Source organism: Macrobrachium nipponense, chromosome 19 (assembly GCF_015104395.2).
Source record: "Macrobrachium nipponense isolate FS-2020 chromosome 19, ASM1510439v2, whole genome shotgun sequence".
In the NCBI taxonomy this organism is placed as follows: Eukaryota; Metazoa; Arthropoda; class Malacostraca; order Decapoda; family Palaemonidae; genus Macrobrachium; species Macrobrachium nipponense.
The window spans coordinates 43,637,038-43,654,780 of record NC_061088.1 but is presented as its reverse complement, the minus strand read 5'-3'; the positions used below and the strand labels follow the sequence as shown (position 1 = coordinate 43,654,780).

Sequence of the window (17,743 nt, the reverse complement as noted above, 5' to 3'; positions counted from 1 at the left end):
GTATTGCTCATGTCTTAAGGTATTAAAATCAATTTCAACCTGTTCCATTATCCGTCTGTGAGCTGAACAGGGTCTATTATCATTTTTCTTCGCAACATTACCAAAATGATTAGCAAACTCATTTGCCACTAACTGGGGGTCTGCTACCTCGCAACCATTGATCTTGATAACTGGAGGTTGACAAGAAGTAAACTTGCCTGCTATTTTTCTAACTCTCTTCCAAACTAGAGTCAGAGGAGTTTTCGAATTTAGTGAAGATATGAATATTGTCCAAGATTCTTTTCGTGCTTTTTTGATTTCCATGCGAAAATATATATAAATGATTAAAATATTCAAAAAATCTATCAATACAGAAAGAGAAATGGGAAAAAAAGAAAAAAAAAATCAAATTACATAGCAAATAATAAAAACTTTAGTCAAAATAAAATATAAAAAAAAATAAACGAATCACATATACACACCCTTCCATAGTAATAAATACACAATCATACAAAACTATTATAATATTAAAAGACATACTTAAAAAAACTATTTTAACTTACAATAAACACCTGGAATTCGTTCATTCACAAATATTTCGTTTGTTAACATAAATTTGTGTTAGTGATTTTGCTTTCATTGAACTGTAAGTTACTTTTCTGGGTTCGACCTGTGTTGGCCTGTGAAATATTCCTATAGCACTCATTTCTAGGTATAAATAAATGCTAAATATACCAGAGAAAAAAGCCATATGGAATGCTAGGAGTTACTACCCCCAGCTCGCTCACCCTCATAGGGTGTCAGTATAGCACAGGGGCGAGTGGAAGCCACTACCACAGATGTTTTGCCAATTAGAAGTCTCCTCTCTCAAAATCCCTCTCTAGAGAGGTGCCGTTTTAACGTCTACCTTCCGCTCGCTACTACTACCCTCTGCCAGAAACCCTTATTCCTGTAATAGCACTCACCATGTCTACATGCGCCGTTTTCGCTGTTCCCAGGAAGTGTTTTTTGCGAAGCATCATGTCTTCTCTCGAGCAACAAGCTTCTTCATTAAGTTGAATATTCCATTTATCGTTTTTGAACACGTTGGGGCAACGATGCATCCAGTTTTGGCCCTTATTTTAAGTCTCTTGTTCTTGGGAGCCGGGTATGACGCTCTTACGATCCGCCATTTTGGGTGCATGGTTGGCGGCGTGCGCGATTATTTCAGTTTTTATCTCAGGGTGTATTTTATCCACCGTTTAGCACTTCACTGTATAGGCTACTGTTTTCGTATTCTTTTTCATCATTCTCGCTCCTAACGAATTCTGAGAGCCTTGTTTTTTACGGTTTTATCCTTACGTTATTAGCCTATTATAGGGCCCGTCTCGCTCCTGACGTATACTGAGGCTTTGTTTTTTACGGTTTGTCTTACATTATTAGCCTATTACGTATAGGGCCTTTTTTTCATTATCATCAATCCCTCAGGAGCATGTTGGTTCCCTTTCGTGCGTACGGTGATATGCTTCATAACGTTATGCATGAGTATTGTGTTTTTGGCATCCTAGGCTAGCCTAGTGGTCCGCCAGTTTATTTTTAGAGGTGAAGATTCCTCATTCATTCGTGGCACTCATGCATGTATATTTCTAGTTTAGTTTTCGATTATAGTCTTGTATTACTATTTGATAAGGTTGGAAGTTCTTCACGATGTCCTACCCTGACCTATCCGATATGTTTGCTTGGAGGGTGGTCCAGGACTAGTGTGTCTCTCTCTTGTTATGTTTGTAGGGCCTAGGCCTGTCTTACCTGACCAGATCGGTAGATTCGATTTTGGAGGGTTGAGCTGGGATCTTAGCTGGGTGCAGTTTTCTCCTCCCCCCCTTTTTTCGTCAGTACTTCCAGTAATTACTCATCAATTATTTTATGAATTGTCTTTGTTGGATGTAGCCTGGGCCATTGCCCCCTTTAGGGTGTCAGTTGGCCTACCGTCTTCTGCCCCCTTTAGTGGTAGGCTAGTTAACGGCTTCTCGAGAAGTGGTTTTCACTGATCGGTTGCTGCGGCCAGGCGATCACGACTCGTCCACTCTCCTCCAGACACTTCCCCCCCACCCCCTATCCCGGACTTGTTCCGGCGCTGCTTTGTTAGCTCGCTGCCCAAGTAATCCTACCGATGAACGGCAGCTAGAGAGTAGCACTCTGTCCTGGGATTAGTCGGAGGAGATTGGGGGATTAGTAGATTATGTAATCTCTGTTGGTATGTCTCCAGGACTGTGTTTTCTGGCGAGGTGTGGTCTACCATCACACCCGCCAGGAGGCTATATGCCAGAATTTACGTACCGCTGTTCCGCCGCTCTGTTTTCCGTACTTCTCTAGTGTTATCGCTGCTTCCACACTCCAGTGGGGGCGGAACTAGGCTTAGAGCCGCGTTTCTAATCGACTTGGAATTGCTACTCTTCTCCGGTACGATCAGACTCAGGCTTAGGTTTTACATATTTTCCCTGTTCTGCTCGTATCAGGCCAATCCCGCCGGTTTTAGCTATTGTGATAATGAGATTATGGATTCCAGAGTAGGCGGAGACATTCAGAGCTTAGTATTAAGAAAATTTATTATGTAGCTTCTGTTGGTATGTCTCGGGCCTGTGTTTATTCCGGCGAAGTGTGGTCTACCATCACATGCGCCAAGATGTGTACACCGGAATTCTATGTACCGTTGTTCCCGCCGCTCTGTTTTCCGTCTTCTATGTTTTGCCTTGTTTCCCTGTTCTGCTCGTATCAGGCCCTCTCCGCCGATTATAGCTTTGGCAATACCCAAAGTATGAATCCTGGAACATGTGGAGACATCCAGAGCTTTATTAATAACAAGTAAGTTGAAGATTATACTCTATATTACCTTTAGCTGGTTAAGTAACTAGTTTAAGTGTACTCAAACGCCAGGAATTAACTCCGGCGGCATTATTTGATGATACTCCTATATCTTTCCAACTTACAGATGGTTCGATGCCAGGATGAGGGATGCCCAGCTGTCCTGTACAAACCGTATGGGCATGAGGTCTGCCGGTCTCATGCCAGCTGCGCCATCCACCTGGAGGGACGCGCGGTCTGGCACCCAGAAGCCTGCACGGTGAGTTACGACCTTGTTAGGAACGTAACAGATGAGTCGGTAGGTAACATACTCGCCTCATTGTTACTCTGAATTCTATGCTTACACATATCGGTTGGAAAAGTCCCCGACACTGGGGAACCTGATTTGATTGATCTGACGCTCAAGACCTCCTCGCTGTTGACCCTTAAGGCCTTTGGAATAGGTCGGGCTCAGTAATCCCCAAGGTGAAAACCTTGAAGACGAAGTCTCTGCCGAAGGCGGGTAGACCAGCCAAACCTTCCCTGGCAGACTCCACCAGGTCGTCATTGGCCCCCAAGCCTTCGACTTCCTCGGCCAAAGCTACTCCTCCACCCAAAGGGTCGAGAGCTAAGTCTTCTAAAGCCAGACCGGCAGAGTCTGGCTTCGACCATGAGGCTTTCACCACTCTTCTCATGCAGAAGATGAGCGAAGTAGTGGACTCGAGACTTCAATCGATGTCCTCTTGACTCGCCTCGGGTCTAGAGACATCCAGACAGTCCATCATGTCTCTGACCCAGAGATTACAAGCCCAGGAGGAATTGGTGACCGGATTTCTCCAGTCCGGAAACACACCGCAGTCCCTTGCGGTGCCGGACGCATCCAAGCTTCCGCCATTCAAGAATAGCAACCCATGGCAGTTGGCTCGACATGCTCCGTTTTCAGAGGGAAAGCTTACAACTGAAGGTTGCGGAACCCGACCCGTGGAAGACTATGAGTTCTTCCCGCCGGACCTACAATTCCCCTTTCCGGGCTACGCTAGACTAGCCAAGGTGAGGGTAGACAAGGTCCCAAAAGAGACAGTTATCTACCCTAGGGATCAGGCTCAGTCGGCATGGGTCCACACCTTACGGAATGGGAGTGCGTCAACACCAAGTTGATGTCCCACAAAGGTTGCTATACCATGTTTTGTAGCGCCGGATGACGTCCCGACTCCTTGCACATCAAAGATTGCAGAATTAACACTGCAAGCCGGAATGGAGGACAAACCCATGCCTCAACTAAAAGAGATGGAGGCTACCTCTTTGCTCTTTCCCGGAGATCTGGAGTGTTGGGCTGGCGCTCCGGCAACGTTCACGGTGGGCAAACTCGACCCGGAGTGTGCCTCCACACGGGTCCTGATTTTCAATCGGACCTGTATGATTTTATAGTGGCTAGACGAGCCTGCAGGAAGCATGTCTTTGCTAATGCCTCCATCAGGCATGAGCCGAACAAGCCCATAAAGGCATCGATATGGGGTGCCAACCTCTTTCCTGAGGACTTGGTTAACAGCGTCCTCAGCGAGGCGGCTAGAGCTAACCAGAACCTTCGTTTCCACTGGGGACTTCCCTTCAAAAGGAAGTTCGAGACCCCCAGACCACAATCCAAAAGTAGGAAGAGGCCTAGGGAGTATCAGCCTTTCCAGACCTCTCAGTCTCAAGCAGTGGTACAGGCAGTTCCTGTCTCCCAGAAGAGCAAGCCTTCGACATATAGGGCACAGCCACAACAGCAGTTTGTTCTGCTGCAGAGTCAACCGACTCACGGTTTTCAAGTTTGGCTGCCCTTGTAACTTCCCCAGCTTTCAACGCCTCGTTTGAAACACAAGGGGCGTTTCGAGGCTTTAATAGACACGCAAAGGGTAGCAGAACCAGAGGTGCTGTCCGGCAGAGAGCTGGCTCTAGAGGCAGAGGCTTCAGAGGAGGCAGAGAAAGTAAGACCTCAACCAGTCAATGAGTCTCTGCAGGTGGGTGGGAGACTGTACCTCTCCCAGGACAATTGGACCTTCAGTATGTGGGCCCACAGTATTGTATTGAAAGGTCTGGGGTGGAAATGGAAGAAAGGGCCTCCTCCACCAGTCAGTTTTCATCAGATTCCAACGACAGACCTTCTAGACTATGCCAAAGACCTTCTTCAGACGAAGGCAATAAAGAAAGTAAAGAAAGTCAGTCACCTGAAATTTCAAGGATTTTTGTTCAGTGTACCAAAGAAGGACTTGGACAAACGAAGAGTGATTCTGGACTTGTCCCGTCTCAACTCATACATTCAATGCAACAAGTTCTGCATGCTAACCGTCTCACAGGTAAGGACCTTACTTCCCCGTGGGGTCGTCACCACCTCTATCGATCTTACAGACGCTTACTATCATGTACCGATAGCAAGAAACTTCTCTCCATACTAGGCTTCAAACTAGGAAAACAAGCTTACTCGTTCAGAGCCATGCCGTTCGGGCTCAACATAGCGCCCAGAATATTCACCAAACTAGGAGAGACAGTAGTACAGGAACTAAGAGCTCGGGGGTAATGTTGGTAGCTTACCTAGACGACTGGCTCGTCTGGGCAACCAGCGACAAGGAATGTCGAAAGGCAACAGCCAAAGTAATAAAATTCCTAGACTACCTGGGTTTCCAGATCAACAAGGAAAAGTCCCGTCTCACTCTGGCGTCTCGCTTTCAAAGGTTGGGAATTCAATGGAATTTAACCACACACAAACTATCTCTTCCGCCAAAGAAGTGCAGAGAGATGGCGAAAGCTACGAGACAATTCCTCAAGAACAAACAGGCTTCTCGTCGTACCCAAGAGAGAATCTTAGATTCACTTCAGTTTGCTACAATAACAATGTTCTGTTGAAAGCAAGACTGAAGGATATCAATCGGGTTTGGCGGAAAAGAGCCAACAAGAAGTTCAGAGACAAAATCTCCTTGATTCCACCAATATTAAGGAAAAGACTCCGCCCATGAACAGAAGTCCGGAGTCTTTCCAAATCAGTGTCACTGCAATTTCCCCCGCCGTCTCTGATAGTCCACACGGACGCCTCTCTGAGCGGATGGGGGGGTTACTCTCAGTACAAGAAGGTTCAAGGAACGTGGTCGACGACATTCCGCCAGTTCCACATCAACGTACTAGAGGCAATGGCCATTTTTCTGACCTTGAAACGACTAGCTTCGGCCAGGAACATTCATATCAGACTAGTCTCGGACAGCGCAGTGATAGTTCCTTGCATAAACAGAGGAGGCTCCAAGTCGAGCCAAATAAATCATGTGATCATTGCAATATGTATTTTCGTTGGCAATGAAACATCATTGGCACCTGTCAGCTACTCACCTGGCAGGAGTACGGAATGTCATTGCAGACTCACTATCCAGAACAACTCCGCTGGAGTCGGAGTGGTCCTTGGACACAAAATCATTCCATTGGATTTGCCAACAAATCCCGGGCCTTCAGGTAGACCTGTTCGCCACAGAGTCCAATCACAAACTTCTGTGTTATGTGGCTCCCAATCTGGATCCTCTGGCTCACGCCACAGATGCGATGTCCATAGACTGGAACAATTGGCAGAAGATTTACCTATTTCCGCCAATAAACCTCTTGCTGAAAGTCCTACACAAACTCAGATCTTTCAGAGGACAGATAGCATTGGTAGCACCCAACTGGCTGAAGAGCAATTGGTTTCCTCTTCTATTAGAGTTGAAACTCCGTCCCAGACGGATTCCCAACCCAAAACTGACTCAAATAGTACAAACTCGGATTGTGTCAGCTTCCTGAAGAATTCTGAATGCCCTAACTTTATGGACTTCATGAAGTTTGCGGCACAGAAGGATGCTAGTATTGACCCGCTAAACACCCTGTTCGGGGAGTCAGACAAAAGAGAATCAACACTCAGGCAGTATGATTCAGCAGTAAGGAAGCTAGCCATGTTTCTAAAAGAATCAGATGTCCAGAAGATGACTAAAAATCTGGCAATTTCATTTTTTAGAACTCTGTTTGAAAAAGGCCTAGCTGCTAGTACCATTACTATGACTAAACCTGCCTTGAGGAAGATATTTCAGTTTGGCTTTAATATTGATTTAACAGATTCGTACTTCTCGTCTATCCCTCGAGCATGAGCTCATCTGAGAACGGTGGACCGCCCTCACACGGTCTCCTGGCTTTTGAATGACGTACTCAGGTTGGCTTCAGATACTGATAACAAATCATGCTCATATATAACCCCTCTCAGGAAAACATTATTTTTAATGAGTCTGGCCTCAGGCGCCAGAATATCTGAACTGTCGGCTCTCTCTAGAGAACCAAATCATATTGATTTCCTCCCGTCAGGAGAAATTCTGCTCTCTCTAGATCGGAAATTCTTAGCAAAGAATAAAGACCCACAAAACAAGTGGTCTCCATGGAAGATTGTCCCTCTCCCACAGGACCCATCATTATATCCTATTGTTACATTAAAATCTTATCTGGGCAGAACTTCTAAAAGGTCTTCAGGTCCTCTTTTTATTAGAGAGAAAGGTGGAACCATTTCCTTGAAGGGAATCAGACAACAAATTCTTTATCTTATTAAACAAGCCAATCCGGATTCAGTCCCTCATGTCCATGATATCCGGGCAGTGGCTACCTCAGTTAATTATTTTCATAATATGAACTTCGAGGATCTTAAAAAATATACGGGTTGGAAATCCCTGACAGTATTTAAACGCCACTATCTGAAAAATCTAGAGGCCCTTAAATATTCAGCAGTGGCTGCAGGGAGCATTGTCTCCCCTGATACGGCCTAGTTATGTAACTCTATTATCTGTATTCTATTATTTTGCTATAATTATATTTTGGTACTCACTCTCACCTACCTGTCTCGCTTGTAATCCCTGCCTTTCTGCCTTATGTTCCGGACTGGACTGCTCATCAACCCACTCCTGTACATGTACATAGTTCATTATTGCATTTGTTTTATGTTCATTACCTGTTGTTTTTTCCCAGGATAGTAAGGATTTGGTCGTATTAGGTGCTTTTTTACCATTTGTAATTTGCTATTCTTACATTGGTTATTAAAACAATAATTTTAAGAAAATTTGTATTTTCTTTTCATAAAGATTTTTGTTTACCAAGCTTGTATGGCCAATTCTCTGCTACTATTTCACCGGCCGACACAAGTCGAACCCAGAAAAGGGATTTTGACAAAGGAAAATCTATTTCTGGAGGAAGACCTGTGTTGCCCGGTGTACCCATCCCTCTTTTTTCCTTTTTCCCACCCTTTAGCTGGCCCAAGCTTGGGTGCGTATTTCAGGAATGAAGGTTTCTGGCAGAGGTAGTAGTAGCGAGCGGAAGGTAGACGTTGTAACGGCACCTCTCTAGAGAGGGATTTTGAGAGAGGAGACTTCTAATTGGCAAAGTATCTGTGGTAGTGGCTTCCACTCGCCCCTGTGCTATACCGACACCCTATGAGGGTGAGCGAGCTGGGGGTAGTAACTCCAGTATTCCATATGGCTTTTTTCTCTGGTATATTTAGCAGTTATTTATACCTAGATATGAGTGCTATAGGAACATTTCACCGGGCGACACAGGTCTTCCCCCAGAAATAGATTTCTCCTTTGTCAAAATCCCTTTTTTAGAGGGGGCTCTAAATATACACGGATTCTAGCTATTTTTGGGGTGGGGGTCTCATAAACATCCCCCACGAATATGGGGGTCTACTGTACCTCATTCAAGTCAAGAACACAACTGACTCATGATATGCCCATGAACAATGAGCTGAGCCAGTCTATAAGTTGCCAATAGTAAATTTATGTCACTGAAATAATGGAAACTCTTCCCTGCCCCATTCCTGCAGGTAATACACTCAACCTCGGATTTCATATGCCCTGGTTTTTGTACAATTAGGTTTTCTTAAGACTTTTTCAGATGAAATCTTTACTCGGGTTTCGTACATATCCTCGGGTTTCGTACACCCAGAAACGCTTGCAACTAGGCCCTGCACAAAGTGCATAACCATAGCATCCCATGTTCTCTTATGAACCACTCTGCCTTTGTGTTTGTTGTTGTTGTCTTTTTTTTTTATTCAAGTGCTACTGCTAAATAAGCCATCATGGGGCCAAAGAAAATCCCAAGTGTTAACTCTTCTGTAAAAAATGTGAGAAACACTACAGTATCTAAGAAAGAACTCAATAGCAAAGTGTTGTAGGCAACAATTTGTGAAATGGCAAGGATCTTGCATGCTGATCTCAATAAGAAAATGCCTGCAAGTGCTGATGTCAGAGAATTTAAGGACAACAGAGGCTAGTTTGAAAAATTCGAAAAGCAAATGGGCAGACATAATGTACCTACTTAAGTGATTAAGGACATGTTTGCAAAGTGGAGCAATGTAAACAATTTTGTGGAGAATTATCATCCCAACACAGATGACGTAATCTGTCCCTCCAACATGTTTAATGACAATGCCTTTTTTCACTTTATGTAAATTTTAAAGTGATGACAGAAACAAACGTCTCTGGACTGTTTTGTTGTGTGACAGTAAAAATACAAAGGGGGAAGTAACCCTAAAAAGTGCCAGTAAAAAATAAAGAGAAGTAACTCCAGATAGGCCCTTGATAACTGAAGTCGTTCTGGAGGGTGATTTCCCTTCCAAACAATAACCTCTCTTCCTCCCTCTCCCCTCCTCTCCATCTTCCATACACTAAACAAGAGTCTTCCATAACGGTAAGTGATTTTAAATGTTTATTTATCCATTTCAATAGCATTTATATTCATTTCTCATTGTTTTCTGTATGTAAAAACTCTTTATTCGCTATAAAATGGTTTTTTCTTAATGTTGGTGTGTGTGTGTGTGGAATGCATTAATTGGATTTATATTATTCCTTATGGGAATTATTGTTTTGGATTTTGTAGGTTTCAGACTTCATGATTAGTTCTGGAACAGATTGTATAAGAAAACTGAAGTTCCACTGTACATTTTATTCACCACTAGTTAATCTGCCAACCACTCAAAACCTGTTATTGTTACTCACATATGGTACTGTTATTGTTACTCACATTATGTTATCTGTCCAATAAGAGTAATATTGTAAGACAAATTTGACATGATATTAAAGTGTATAAGGTATATTTTTGTTTGAACTACTATTAAAATAAGCATTTTAAAAGTTTTTTAGTATTGGAACTTTTTAAATAGACAGTTATAAAGCATTTTTAGAGGGGGATGTCATGTATTCACAGATTTTAGCTATTTGTGGGTGTTTGTGGTCCCTATCTCCCCCCAAATACCTGGGGTTGACTGTAGTCACTTATGGCCCATTCAAGTGATTGGAACGTTTTCCTACAAAATTAGTTGAGACATCATGGCAAAAAATAATTATCATATGCTATTGTTTGCTAACTTCTTTTACGTCAATGTTATGCATCATAGGACAAGTGTAACTATGAAAGGGTTAAAGTAATCAGATAAAAACTCACCTGCAGAGCCACCAGCTACTAAATTGATACCCATATTCTTAAGTGAAAATGTATTCTTCTGTTGTGCCATGTTTAAATTTGAGCATTTACTGCACTAGCACCTGTAAAATAAAATTAACATTAAAACCTTCTGAAACCAGTAAAAAATAAACTTGAATATATTTAAAAAAAATGTTCATCTTATATCTGTCTTTCAATGAGATATGAGGTAAGAAAATCCATATACACATTGCTCCTATGGCTACTAAGACCCTTGTTGGCAAGCTGCATGGGAAAAAAAAGAAGCAACTTTCAAGACTGGCTATCTTTGGACCAACCCTTTTCTTAGCAATTTTAATAGATGGCATTTTGGGAAAACAAATTTTAAGGTCTTGAAGGTTTTCCATATTTCACACACTGGTTGGAAATAAATCCAAAAGGAAGGTTAAACAATATAATGCAAGATCTCTTGCATTTACTCTCAAATACAGTAAAGCAAACTACAAAACAAAAAAAAATACAAAAATTTATACATACGTATTACCAAATTCAATAAAAATAAAACGGGAATAACCATGCACTTAGCATGATCATTACTTTTGAGGTTAGGCTTCAGATGAGGAAGAGCTGCTCTGAGTTAATCCAGGGACTGGATTAGCGAAGGACAGTTAAGATATATTAACAGGAGCAACTGGCATCATAATTTAGTTGTTCAAAAATCTTTAAAACATCTTGTGCAGTATGGGATTAAGGGTACAGAGGCCTAGACTTCATTTGTAGGCAGTACTAATGCAGATTCTGAGTTACTTCTATAGAGGCCCTATTATACACTTAATATACTACAGTACATACTAGGGGACCAATAATTTATACTATACTACTATATTTTACTCACATGTACAAGAAAGGCATTGCAGCAGTTCTGACTGAATATTTGCGTCAATTATGCCGTTAAATTAACTTCTCATCTAGCCCAAAATAAAAACAAACAGTTCATACATGAAATAATGTCTACTACGCTGTTCAGCTTATGCATGTCTCTCATATGCATGTGTTTTACAGTGGTGTATAAAACAATTAGTTACAATGATCACTGTATTTTCATAACTGACCTGATGACTGAAAGAGAAATGTTATATTTATCTGTACAATTTGCCATTTGCAACTTATATAATTTTATGTAGAGTTCTCTGGCCTTTCCGCCAATGTAAATATCACGTATGTGCACAGACTACATCTGCATTTATCCCTATGTATGTGTATGTAAAGAAACACAAATTGTCGATCTTTGCGTATAGACCTCTGTTGCCCCAACTCAAGTACTACATGTCTGTCCACACCTGTCCATGTAGTATACCCCTCTCTCGGGCAATCAAGCATCAGTACCCAGATACCTGCCTTCATCTCTTGTCCTCACAACTGGTGACCCCAGAGTGATGGTAAACAGCGGTTTTGGCTCTGCCATTAACAGACTCACTATGGCCGCTTAACTTCAGAGAAACCTTTAACGGAGCTACATGTCGCCACAGTCTAGGTCTCTGAAAGCTCCTTTCCTCAGTTTTGGCTCCCTCCATTAACGACACACATCGACCACACTCAGAATCATTAACAGAACCACACAGCAACTAGTCTAGACTCTGACGAACCAGACACAATTAACGGACTAAATACGGCACTTTTGCATTTTGTTGTGTGAGGCAAGTTAAGAGGATGGGTACCTCGGTGAATATCAGCCAAAACATGGGCTTTGCCTCAATCGGGGGACACCACATACCTCCTGACTATCATCGACTGATCAACTAGGTAGCCCAAGGCGACTCCGATGACAGAAGCCACTACTAGCACCTGTGCAGAGGTCTTTCCCTCAAGCTCGATCAGCCACTGCAGTGTATCAGACAACATCGCCTCAGACCAGGCTCCAGCCTTCCTGTGGGCCTCCCTGGCCCGCCTGACACTGCTGCCTGTGGGCCTCCTTGGCCGCCCCCGATGCCGCTGATGTAGCCCAATGCCACTACTGCAACTGTGGACCTCTTCGGCCTGCCCAGCGCCAGTGCTGCACCTGTGGACCTCCTCGGCCCGCCCAACGCCGGTGCTGTGCCTATGAGCCTCCTCGGCCGACCCAACGTCGCTGGTGCACCTGTGGTCCTCCTCAGTCCAACTGACGCCGCTGCCACACCTGTACCCCTCCTCAGCTCACCCAGCACTGCTGCCGCACCTGTAGGCCTCCTTGGCCCACCCGACGCCGTTGCTGCACCTGTGGGCCTCCTCAGCCCGCCCGACGCCACTGCTACATGTGGGCCTCCTTGGCCCGCCTGATGAGAACGACACTCCAAGGCACCACCACACACACTATGCCACTCCCAAAGCTCCCAGCATGTCACTTCGCGGCCGAGGATGCCCACGGTCAACAGTCAAACTCCCCCGGCACTGCCAGGGGAGGCTTCCTGTCAGCCAAAACGCCAAAGGACTCAACAGTCAGATGACATCCCACAACAAATGATCTCAAGGTCACTGGGCCGACTCCTGTCTCTGCAACAATACCATGACTAAAAGTTCCTCATCGTATTTAATCTTCCAATCATTATTTCATTATGATTGTCTTGGGGGAGAGTACTTGTCTTTACGATATTTTATATTTATCTGTACAATTTGCCATTTGCAACTTATATCATTTTATGTAGAATTCTATGGCCTTTCCGCCAATGTAAATATCATGCATGTGCACAGACTACGTACATTTGCATTTATCCCTATGTGTGTGCATGTAAAGAAACACAAATTGTCGATCTCTGCGCACGGACCTCTGTCACCCTGACTCAGGTACAACATGTCTGTCTGCACCATGAAGTTCCAAAAACTACACACCACAGTTCAATGAAACAATGAAGCATATAATGCTAAGTTCTCACTAGGGAACTACGAGAAGCTCTCTCACCTTATGAATCAACAGCCCCTGATGCAGATAACTTAACATACAACATGATTAAACATCTTCCGGACCATGCCAAAATATATCTCATGAAAATACTCAATAAGGTCTGGGAGACAGGCATCATTCCCCCATCTTGGAAGATGGCCATAGTAGTTACATTCATTAAGCCAAACAACAATCCATATCAGCCCACTAGTTACAGGCCAATTTCACTAACGAGCTTTGTCTGTAAATTGTTTGAGAAAATGGTGGCCTCTCATCTAATGTGGCATTTAGAGAAAAACAGATTGTTATCTTCTGTTCAGTTTGGCTTTAGGAAGAATTATTCTGCCTTGGACCCTTCACCGAGATTATCAAATCAGATTCAGCAAGGATTTTCCAATCAATGCCAAACAGTGGAGGTATTTTTTTCAATCTGAAGAAGGCCTATGATGGCCAATGTTCAATACTTTGATCTTCCTGAACTTCTTATTGTTGGCCAGAAGGGGAGACGACCAACAAGATTGCCACTAATTTTTTATATACAAACAAATACAGGTCCCTTATTTATGATGGGGGCTCAGTTCTTGAGATGTGTCAAGCCGAAAATCGTTGTAAGGTGGAAAATTGTCAAAAATCCTAAGAAAACATTTCTTTGAATGGTTTGGGTGTCCTGAATAATAATAATACTACTAATAATTATAGTAATAATAATAACAAAGAATAGGCAGTAACATACAGTATTCCAACAAAACCGTAGGGTAGAAACTGTATCATGTTGTCTGAGAATTGGCCATACACAATTGACCCACCAGTTCCTTTTAGAGGGGGTAACTGCACCAGTCTGTATGCTATGTAACTCTCTTCTTACTGTGGAACACATTACAGTAGTACCTCGAGATACAAAATTAATCCGTTCCGAGGCGCCCTTCGTATCATGAGGTTTTCGTATCTTGGACCACACTTTACATGTAAAATGGCTAATCCGTTCCAAGCCCTCCAAAAACACCCCATTAAATTTCATAATAAAGCTAAATTGACCTATAAACAATGAAATACTACAACAATTTGGACCATTCAATACCTAAATTAAGACTAAAAATGCAAAACCTGTAAATAAAGTGTATATCAGTGTACAAGAAATATTATTACTGTAACGTAAAATGTGGAAGCTTACCTTTCGAGTGAGGCTACGTACATACGTAACCATCCAAGGAAGATTGCTTCTGCCTACTTTTTACAATGTTCCTGTGTGAGCCTTTTGGGGGGTGTCTTCTACAAATGATTGCACTTTATGAAAAGCGGCTTTAATTTCTGCGTTTTTTTTTTATGTAATATGTACGTACGTACACTTTAAAAAAATATATGTATGTACTACAACGTAACTATCCAAGGAAGATTGCTTCTGCCTACGTACTTTTCACAATGTTCCTGTGTGAGCCTTTTCGGGGGGTGTCTTCTACAAATGATTGCACTTTATGAAAAGCTGCTTTAATTTCTGCCGTTTTTTTTTTCTTTTTTTGATTTTTAACTTTTTTTTTTTTTTTTACTTTTTTTTACTTTACATAGTATTTTTTTTTTTTTTTTAAACAGAATTTCAACTTTCTTTTTTTGCACCTCATGACTCTGTTGGCCCTGGTGTCCATCAAAACCCTGTTCAACCAAATCCTCTCTCTGCAACTGATTTGGGTGCTGAATGTTCGGCTGCTGACCTTCAACATTAACTGAAGTGCCTTGATTATATGTACACTACATACTGGTATCATGTTGTAAATGATTGGTCTACACCCTCTGTTTCAGCAGGGAAGTGGAGATTTCTAAGCCAACCTTGCAAAGTTTCCAGTTATCCCATTGAGAGAGACCTTGATCACTGTTATCCCATGTGAGAGCTTGGTCACTTTTTTCTTTTTTTTTTTTTAAATAAGTTAACGTACACATTGACGATCCCGAAAACGAATACCGCGTGCGTACTATAACAATGCTGGTACCGAGTGGCCGAGCCACGCCACCACGTGTACATAGTAGATGCATGATGGGAGGGACCCTGGCCAATAGGAGAGAAGGATTTCATGGCCGCGACTAGCATCAGGAACCAATGGGAGAGCAGGAGGATGGTGGCGAGTCTACTAGTATACAGTAGTACCTCGAGATACGAAAGGCTCAACTTACGAAAAATTCAAGTTACGAAAGCCAATGCGAAAAATTTTACTGCTCTACATACGAAAAGTTTTCAAGATATGAAAGGTTTCTGAAAGTCCGAGATTCGCCCGATAACAATTTTGAAACTCGCGCCGCACGCCGCCATCTTAGTTATAGTAGACTCGCCACCATCCTCCTGCCCTCCCATTGGTTCCTGATGCTAGCCAAGCCATGAGATCCTTCTCTCTGATTGGACAGCATCCCTCCCATCATGCATCTTCTATACGTACGTGTTGGCGTCCCTTAGTTCGGCCACTCCGCACCTGAAACTTTACCGTACGCAATCGGCATTCGTTCGCTCCAACGATTTCTTTTAGTAACGTAAATTCGTTAGTGATTTTGTTGCAGTACATATTATCGTGTTGTGCGAAGACTGTATAGTGTAACTTTACGTAAATTAACGTAGTCATGGGTCCCAAGAAAGTTGAAATTCACGGAAAGAAGCGCATGCTCTCTTTGGAGACAAAGATGGAGATCATCAAGAAGTACGAAGCTGGTATGCGATTGAGTGTGATCGCAAAGGAATATGGCCGTAATCCGTCAACAATAGGCACCATCCTTAAACAGAAGGATGCCATCAAAGCAACTACACCGTCGAAGGGCATCACTATTTTGTCCAGCAAGAGGAGCCATGTGCACGACGGGATGGAACGGCTGCTCCTCATCTGGATAAAAGACAAAGAAATCGTTGGCGATACAGTAACGGAGACAGCAATCGCCCACAAGGCCAGTGCTATTTTCGGCAATTTGATTGCGCAGGCGGAAGACGATGGAGGGGAAGGGACTTCAACGCCAACCCCAGAGTTCAAGGCTTCGCATTGCTGGTTCGAGAAATTTTGTAAACGGACTGGCATCCATTCGGTGGTGCGCCATGGGGAGGCTGCCAGCTCGGACACGAAAGCGGCCGAAGCCTTTAAAAAGACATTCGACGAGATGATGACCAAGGAAGGCTACAGTTCTCAGCAAGTCTTCAACTGTGATGAGACTGGCCTTTTTTGGAAAAAAAATGCCTCGTCGGACATACATCACGGAGGAAGAGAAGAAGCTACCCGGGCATAAGCCTATGAAAGACCGGCTTACGCTCGCACTTTGTTCGAACGCCAGTGGGGATTGCAAGGTGAAGCCCCTACTGGTGTATCACCCCGAGACTCCTCGAGCCTTCAAGGCCCACAAAGTGTTGAAGGAGAAGCTTCCAGTGATGTGGAGGGCTAATGCAAAAGCCTGGGTAACGAGGCTTTTGTTCACCGAGTGGGTAAATCTGTGTTTCGGCCAGAACTGTTGAAGAGTTTTTTTTGCAAGAAGAAAGCGCCTCCCCCTGAAATGTCTGCTGGTGTTGGACAATGCCCCTCCCCACCCTCCTGGCCTCGAGGAAGATATCCTAGCGGAGTATTCCTTCGTTAAGATTCCTTTTCTTCCGCCCAACACCACCCCTCTCCTCCAGCCCATGGACCAGCAAGTGATAGCGAACTTCAAGAAGCTGTACACGAAACATCTTTTCAAGAGATGTTTCGACATCACCGATACCACAAACCTCACTTTGCACCAATTTTGGAAGGAGCATTTCGACATCGTCATTTGCATCTGACTCATTGACCTAGCTTGGCAGGAGGTTTCGAGGCGAACCTTGAATTCCTCGTGGAGGAAACTCTGGCCTGATGCCGTATCCGCCAGAGACTTCGAGGGATTTGACCTGGGTGAAGCTGGTGCTGCAGAGTCAGAAACAGTTGATGATCCTGAAACTGTTTTGGAACCAGATCTTGACAAGATCGTTGCACTCGGCAAGTCCATGGGGCTGGTCGTCGATGAGGACGACATCAACGACCTTCTCGAGGAGCACCAAGAGGAGCTTACGACGGATGACCTGAAGGAGTTGGAGGCCATGCAACTTAACGTCGTTCAAGAGGAGTTCTCTAGCAGCGGTGAGGAAGAGGAGGAGGAGCCTATGACAACGGCAGAAATTAAGGATATTCTAGGCGCTTTTCATAAAGTGCAAATGTTTATCGAAAAAAGACACCCCGAAAAGGCTCACACAGGTCATATGCTTGCGCAGTTCGATGACGTTTGCTTGAGTCGTTTCAGGAACATTGTGAAAGGTAGGCAGAAGCAATCTTCCTTGGATCGTTATTTTTTAAAGAGGCCTTCAGCATTAGCAGGAGTAGGCAAAAAGGAAGAACCAAGTGATAAAAAACAGAAAGTTGAAAGCAAAAAGGAAGAACCAAGTGATGAAAAACAGAACGTTGAAAGCGGTGATGAAGTTGAAATTCTGTAAAAAAAAAAAAAAAAAAAAAAATAAAAAAAAAAAAAAAAAAAAAAAAAAAATTTTTTACGTAATTTCTAGATTTTTGTAAGTTAAGTGTTACAGTTTTGTTAAGGTGTTTTGTAAAT

The 17,743-nt window shown here is 43.3% G+C and overlaps 1 protein-coding gene across 7 annotated transcripts in view; it reads right to left on the bottom strand.

The window, feature by feature from the left end:
• Positions 1-17,743, bottom strand: part of LOC135216684 (mitochondrial 2-oxodicarboxylate carrier-like) — a 375,795-nt gene that overhangs the window by 328,393 nt on the left and 29,659 nt on the right. For all 7 annotated transcript variants that reach the window (XM_064252094.1, XM_064252120.1, XM_064252146.1 and 4 more), the window contains one exon: positions 10,270-10,370. In XM_064252094.1, the coding sequence (XP_064108164.1) occupies positions 10,270-10,339 (70 nt within the window). In that variant the 5' untranslated portion in view covers positions 10,340-10,370. The remainder of the gene's footprint in view (positions 1-10,269; positions 10,371-17,743) is intronic.